Source organism: Ranitomeya variabilis, chromosome 4, assembly GCF_051348905.1.
Source record: "Ranitomeya variabilis isolate aRanVar5 chromosome 4, aRanVar5.hap1, whole genome shotgun sequence".
NCBI lineage: Eukaryota > Metazoa > Chordata > Amphibia > Anura > Dendrobatidae > Ranitomeya > Ranitomeya variabilis.
The window spans coordinates 29,701,796-29,709,700 of NC_135235.1; the positions used below are offsets into that span (position 1 = coordinate 29,701,796).

The following is a 7,905-nucleotide window of genomic DNA, read 5'->3' on the forward strand; positions in this document are numbered from 1 at the left end:
TATAAGTTTTTTAACCTCTTCCCATCTCAATTCACATAGAATTTATTCAATGCAAATCTAATTTTCCTCCTGAATTGAGCAAATCTGCTTGAATTGAATTTTTGGAGATTTGCACAACTAAGATTTGCGCAAGTCCAATATCCAAGCTGCACATGAAGAAGCTACACAGATCACATCCCCACTCACGTAGGACAGCAACATTTCCAAAAATATTTTAATCATCTGAGCTCCTTCCTTTCGGAGATCTATTCTTTGACCTCTACCTGTCCAGAGCAAAACACCATGACATCATGTCCATGACATCACTGCACCCAGGCGGCGTGGTTTACGAGGCACGAGGCAGGCGACTCTTAACCACTGCATTTGGCAGTTATACTACTTTCTATCTTCCTGCCAAGTAGCTTGAGACAGTGTACACAAGTAATATATTTTCAGCATGCACCGTTAACTATGTGCCAAATGTATTCCATTGCATCGAATCTATTCTACAGGGCAACAATTGCCTGACATGTTTGCGTATCTGTCAGGTTGGTATAATTTGCTATACATTTTATTTTTGCTGTACAGAAAAGCCTAGTCTGTTATACCAGGTGAGGCATCATCCAGGAAAAATTGTGTAAGGTGGGCTGCAAGTTTTTTTTACAGTAGTATTATGCCTGTAGACTGGCACACATCAGAGTCTTCTATCTGAGGTCTACATTATTCAACACTCCTAATGTCTGACGACCGGCTCAGACCTGATGTGAATAGACCCTTATTTGACATGTTATAAAGACCTACATAAGCCTCAGCTAAAGCCTAAAAGAAGACAGTAGGCAAAAGACGACAGCAGATAATGTCTCACTTAGGTAACAGAAACATTGGTAGCTGGAATCTCTTAGATGTCTCCATAACACTCTGGCTATAAATCTATAGTCCAGAGCCTTTGTCTCAGTGCAGTGAACTTGTAGGTAGCTACGTTGACTTTGAGTATGTCCTTGAAAAGTTACCTCTGTTAATCTGTTACTTCTCACCATACATTTGACACCATATTGCTTCGCAGGGTAGGTTGTTGCAAACTCAGTACTTAACACAACCAAATTATGCCTAGAGAGGGATAGTATACTACTCAATTAGATGTAGGAAGTAATCCTCCTTCATTTCTGTTCCATCTAGCAATAGACCCTTTCTATGTCATTTACAGTTTCAGTCCACCATGGAAGATATTGGGCTGGACAATCCGTGACCTGACTATGCATAAACTTGTGGACTGTTCTTTTGAGTACAAAAGTTTGTTGTGGACTCTCAAGTTAATTGTGCCCTCACATCCCTTTATGCCTTGAAAATATGATTTATGAAACCGCCATATTTTCCTGAAATCATCTTGATTTTTGCAGTTTTTCAGTCCATGTTTTCCATTATGGCTACAACATTCCCATCTCTGGTGTGTGCATCTTAGAAGTCATCTAGGACAAGAAAACTTGTGCACCTCAATTTTGTTCTTGTTCTATTGTTTCATTTTATGTAGTTGTAGTTTCCCTGAAAATAGTTTTTGAACCGCAAATTTGACTTCTTTATTTCGAAGACTGTACAAAATTGGATTCAAAATTGGAACCAGCACAGTGTTAAGAAGAGCAACGGACTTTTTACTATGAGCGTTATCGTCTGGGGAAGGTATGATATAGACACAGATCAGACTGAGATACAACATCAGGATGACTGTAAGATGGGCCGAGCAGGTGGAGAAGGCTTTGTGCCTTGCCAGTGCCGTCTTCATGCTTGTTACAGTGGTTATGATGTAACTATAGGAAGATAATATTAATACAAAAGATGTTATGCCGATAAGAGCGCCTTCAATGAAAACAATGGTCATGACTTTAGAGATATCACCGCAGGAGACTTTTAACAAAGGCATCAGGTCACAAAAGAAGTGGTCGATCTCCCAAGATGAGCAGAACGGTAAACGAGAGAGCACAACAATAATAGGAAGAGGGTCTATAATGCCGAGAAGCCAACTAAAGCCAGCTAAGAGGACACAGACCTTCTTATTCAAGACAAGACTATAACGAAGAGGATTGCAGATGGCCACGTACCGGTCATAACTCATTGCCGTCAACAAGATGTAATCTAAACTCTGGAGTCCAGTGTAAAGATGCATTTGTACGAAACACTGCAAGAAAGAGATGAATCTCCAGCCTAAAAATGTCAGAAGAAATTTAGGGAAAATTACAGTGGTAAAGCAAATATCCAGAAAGGACAAGTTACACAGGAAGAAATACATGGGGGTATGAAGATTTGTGTCCAAAAAAATGATGACTATAAGCAGCGTGTTCTCCAAAAGGCAGAGGAAGTATATCAGTAGGAAAAGAAGAAATATTAAAGCTTGTAGATCTGGATATTCATAAAAACCCAATAAGAGAAACCCGTCTTCTGTTTTATTCTCCAAAATCATCCTGAATGGTCATAGAACAATGAATATATTACTGATGACTACAACCTTACGAATTATGAAATGTTTCGAGTTCACATAAAACACAAACATGGATAAGTCCATGGATCCTTTTTTTAAGTCATTTTTCTTTTTAGTCTCGTGACATTAGTTACCATTTTTGTAACCCAACTTCTTCAAACTGGCAGTGAGAATTCATTCTTGTTCTCAGTTTCTGCCAACTACAAGATACCAGGTATTTTCAGCTGCATCACATCTAATGTGGTGTACCTAATTATTTGTACTAAAAGTGGGGGTCTATATGTAGGGGAGACAGGGCAGAAACTGAGAACAAGAATGAATTCTCACCGCCACACAATAAGAGAAAAAAGAATGGATCTACCTGTGCCAATACATTTTTGTCTCCCAAATCATAACATTATGGACATGAAATTACTTGTGTTAAAAGGTAACTTCAAAACTCAGAGAGACAGAAGAGGCTGGGAATATAAACTGATGACGACCTTTGACTGTCTTAGTGGTGGAATGAATGTGTCACATGGATTTATGTCCTTTTACATCAACTAAGGAACTTGCCCCTCAGACTATGAGGGGTCATCACAACAGAGACCCCAATCAGAGGACAATAAAACATTCCTTATCTAAGAACTGGCCCAACATTTATGGACATAACTGTTTATCACTCATGGTAATTCTGCTTCATGCCACCTGTCTTATCCATGGTTTTTTTTTTGTTTTTTTCTGTGCTATGTTGTGCATAAATATGTGATTCTTCAGAATTTGTATTAGTCTTTGCCTGATGAAGAGACCTGAGTAGTCTCGAAAGCTTGCAATTTGTTACCATCTTTTCAGTTAGCCATTAAAAGGTATCAACCACTGAGGACTCTCAATTCTAAATATTTTTCTATCTACTGGCTAACACAGTACCAACATATATATCTTTCCTGTATCAATATCATTTGGGACATCTTTGGAATAAAAATATTTTTTAAGTCAAAACAGATATTTCCAGTCTTTGTAAAGAACTCAAGGACACAATTTAACAAGTGGATTTATGACCAATTACATAGACACTTCACATCCCAATCAGAGTGACTCCAGAATCCTAAATTCCTAAGTTATCATCTCTATCGTCCTCACAACTGTAACAATACCTAAGCTTTATTACTTGGGATTACAGAAACTTAAAAAGATTGTCCCAACTTCGATAGCAGAGCATCGTAGCCAGACACTTACCCAACTAGGACAGTGTGCAAGTGGACGGTGTACGATGCCAACATTGAAGAGGCTGCAGCGCTCATGTGAGGGACCCCGTCCTTTCCAACAGCTAATTGGAAAAGGAACTGAGAGCCGGCCCCCAAGCAACCTAACATTGACGGCCTATCTAACTGGAGGATGTCAATATTCTACACCAAGGAAACCCCTATACAGAGAACTGGAAAATCACAGCTTCTGCACCTGTTCTTCTCAGCTCCCGCTGCCCTCAATAAATCCTGTGCTGGTAACCCTAAGATATTCCCCAAGAAAAATAGTACTGAGAATACATCTGTATAAAAGTAGACCAATGGAGCATGCTACAATTATTTTTCTGATGGATTTGTACAGAATCTGACAAAATAATCCTCTATGGCATCTCAATGGTGGCAGCCATGACCCTTCTTGAATTTCTATACCATGTGCCTCCAAATTTTTTCTGCAGTATTTAAAGGATTGTCGTGTAAAATCAAGTGATCAGCTGTCCACAGGATCATTGACGGTCCAACCGCTGGGTCTTGTACCGATCGACTAAACGACGAATGTTTATTCATAACAGGCAACTTTATCCCTATGACAAAATGAAGCGTCAAGACACCCGACCACTGCTCCATTCAATTCCATGAAGTGTTGGTAGAAAACACACACTGCCACTAACAAAATAATGAGGTCAGAAGCTCCCCGTCCTGATGATTGGGGCAGTTCCCAGCGAGCGGTCCGCCACCGGTTAGTAAATGTTCCTCTATCCTATGGAAAGGTGATCACTTGTTTCTCTGGACAACATATTTAATGTATCACATCAATAGATATTATTGTCATTTAAACAGCAGTCACACTGACATTCAGGTGCCGTAATTATTGATTACCTTGACAAATTTTCCTTAAATATAAAAGTAATTAGTAAAATTCCCAATGTCTGAAGCAGAAAAAAATACAATGTAATAGTTTTCTAAATGTCATTGAGCCCAAATCCAATGTTGAGACATGGCCTCTGGCACAAACTGGAAGGAAAACATTAAGAATCACAGCAATTTACTTATTCTATATAGATTTCCACATAGACCTCCGAGAATTACCTCTGAGGATTTCACCGTCTTCTTCTTCTTTCTCTTCTGACTCTAGAGTCTTGTTTAAGAAGAATTCCCTTTAGGATAATTTTAAAGTTGTTGCTTTTATATTTGCAAATGTAAAGAAATATTTCTTAATAGAAGACAATAAATGTAAACTGTCAGCAGGTGTTTTCTATATAATCTGAGACCATCATGATGTAGGAGCAGAAACCCTGATTCCAGTGATTTGTCACTTACTAGACTATGTTTTGCTGTTTCAATACAATCAGTGTTTTATCAGCAGGATATTATCACTACAGAACTAGGTTTCTCGTGCCTCCTAGTCCAACCACGCCCCCAACACTGATGGGCAGCTTTCTGTCTAAGCACAGTGTACACAGAAATCAGCCAATCAGTGATGTGGGCGGGGTTATATGCAGCTCAGCTTTTGAGCTCTGCTAGATCTATAGCAAAGAGAATTGGGATTCTATCACAACAGATGTACTCCGTCAATTAAGTGATATATATATTGCTAGAATCGAAGTATCACCTCCTACAACGTGCTGCTGACAGATTATATAGCAAAAACTGATGACAGATTAACTTTAAGGCTTCCATAAAATAGGAATGAAAAATTATATTAAAAAATCAGAACAATTTAAGAGTCAGTGACAACTTTTTTAACATCCAGATCTGTTGTAATTTTTGTTTTTGGTTGAGGAAAGTCAGGAAGCTCCATGAATAAGGCACCCAAGAAAAAGTTTGGAAATCTCTGAGTTGTTGCTGAAACCTCTCTAAAAACTTGTAGATGTTTTCATGTGTCTGATGCCGCGGTGCAACACACAGCACCTTCAAGCGGCCAAAAAGTTGCCAAAACACATCAAATTAGGAGCAGGGGGCAGAGGGGGCCATCGCCCCGGGCCCTGTCACATGAAGGGGCCCACTGGGAGCCAGGGCCACTTCTGTGACGAGGCAGAACGCAGCATAGGAGCAGAGCAGTATAATGTCTGCTCCCGTCTGAGAGATTCTGCAGGCTGCTCGCACAGTGGCCGGCTGCACAGTCTCCCCCCTGCAGTGAATGGTTTCGCCCCTCTGACCTGATCATGAAGCTTTTCCTGGCTGCAGCATTCTTCACTCTGTGCAGGCTGGGATTGGCTCAGGCACGCTGGGTCCTAGTGCCCACCTTGCATTTCACTCACACTTCCTGGTCCTGCAGTGCAAACTTTACCAGTAAGTGGGAATGGAACTTATTATGTTTATTCAATTCAGGTATGTCACTGAGACCGTTGGGGTATTGGGGGGCTGAAAGTGGGTGAGGGGGACAGGGTACTGGGGGGTGAATGTGAGACCATGGGGGTGTTGTGGGGGCTGAAGGTGGGTGAGGTGGGACAGGGCACTGAGGGGGTGGATGTGAGTTGATGGGGGCAGTGGGGCTGAAGTGGGGGAGGGGGGACAGGTCACTGGGGGCTGAATATTATAATGTTTTGTTATGATATTATATGTGATCCATCATGTAATATTTGCTGTCTGGAGGGGCTGGAGATGGGGGGCAGGGGGCTTTTGATACGTACCACTTGGGCCTTTTATGAGTATTAGTATAAGGAGCCGCATACAGTAACCAAGAGCTGCATCACATTTACAGCACCACTCCAGCATTATTATTTATTTCATTCCTGGAGCGGTGCTGATAATCCGCGTCCCCTGTCCCCTGTCTGATACTCACCTTCTGGCGTTTTCATCTGTTTTAGTCTCCGCTCGGCTCCGTCTCCTGCAGTTTGTGACCTGTCCGAGGCTCCAGTGTTTCGTGGAGCAGCGCAGAGGTCACTAATCAGTGTGAGTCTGTGGGAGCCTCGTCCTGGCCTCTTTCTCACTCTCAGGCTATGTGCACACGGTGCGGATCTGCAGCAGTTTTCCATCTGGTTTACAGTGCCATGTAAACCTATGGAAAACCAAATCCACAGTGCCCATGGTGCGGAAAATACCGCGCGGAAACGCTGCGTTGTATTTTCCGTAGCATCTCAATTCTTTTTGAAGATTCCGCAGCGTTTTACACCTGCTCCTGTATAGGATTCCGCAGGTGAAGTCTGCACAAAAAACACAGGAAATCCGCGGTAAATCCGCACACGAATCCGCAACAAGTGCACATAGCCTCATAGTCTTACATTGGGCGCTTGTGACATAGCTTCTAACATCTGGCCGGTCAGAAGCTGCGCTCACAAGTTTGAGCCGCGGCACTGCAGCAGTGCCATAAAATAGTGAATACGCCGGAGGATGAGTAAATGACCGGGGCATCCAAATCATGACAGGGAGCTGCGGGCCCATCATACTGTGTATAAGGGAGCTGCGGGTCCATCATACTGTGTATAAGGGAGCTGCGGGCCCATCATACTGTGTATAAGGGAGCTGTGGGCTCATCATACTGTGTATACGGGAGCTGCGGGCCCATCATACTGTATATAAGGGAGCTGCGGGTCCATCATACTGTGTATATGGGAGCTGCGGGCCCATCATACTGTGTATAAGGAAGCTGTGGTCCCATCATCCTGTGTATAAGGGAGCTGCGGGCTCATCATACTGTGTATAAGGGAGCTGCGGGCCCAATCATACTGTGTATACAGGAGCTGTGGGCCCATCATACTGTGTATAAGGGATCTGTGAGTCCATCATACTGTGTATAAGGGAGCTGCGGGCCCATCATACTGTGTATAAGGGAGCTGCGGGCCCATCATACTGTGTATAAGGGAGCTGCGGGTCCATCATACTGTGTATACGGGAGCTGCAGGTCCATCATACTGTGTATAAGGGAACTGTGAGCTCATCATACTGTGTATACAGGAGCTGTGGGCCCATCATACTGTGTATAAGGGATCTGTGAGTCCATCATACTGTGTATAAGGGAGCTGCGGGCCCATCATACTGTGTATAAGGGAGCTGCGGGCCCATCATACTGTGTATAAGGGAGCTGCGGGTCCATCATACTGTGTATACGGGAGCTGCGGGTCCATCATACTGTGTATAAGGGAACTGTGGGCTCATCATACTGTGTATAAGGAAGCTGCGGGCCCATCATACTGTGTATAAGGGAGCTGCGGGCCCATCACACTGTGTATAAGGGAACTGTGGGCTCATCATACTGTGTATAAGGGAGCTGCGGGTCCATCATACTGTGTATAC

The 7,905-nt window shown here is 42.7% G+C and overlaps 1 protein-coding gene across 1 annotated transcript; it reads right to left on the bottom strand.

The window, feature by feature from the left end:
• Positions 1–1,486: 1,486 nt before the first annotated feature.
• Positions 1,487–2,137, bottom strand: LOC143767556 (olfactory receptor 2T5-like). Its single transcript, XM_077255964.1, has one exon. It carries the CDS (start codon positions 2,135–2,137, stop codon positions 1,487–1,489), a length of 651 nt encoding a protein of 216 aa, XP_077112079.1.
• Positions 2,138–7,905: the final 5,768 nt, after the last annotated feature.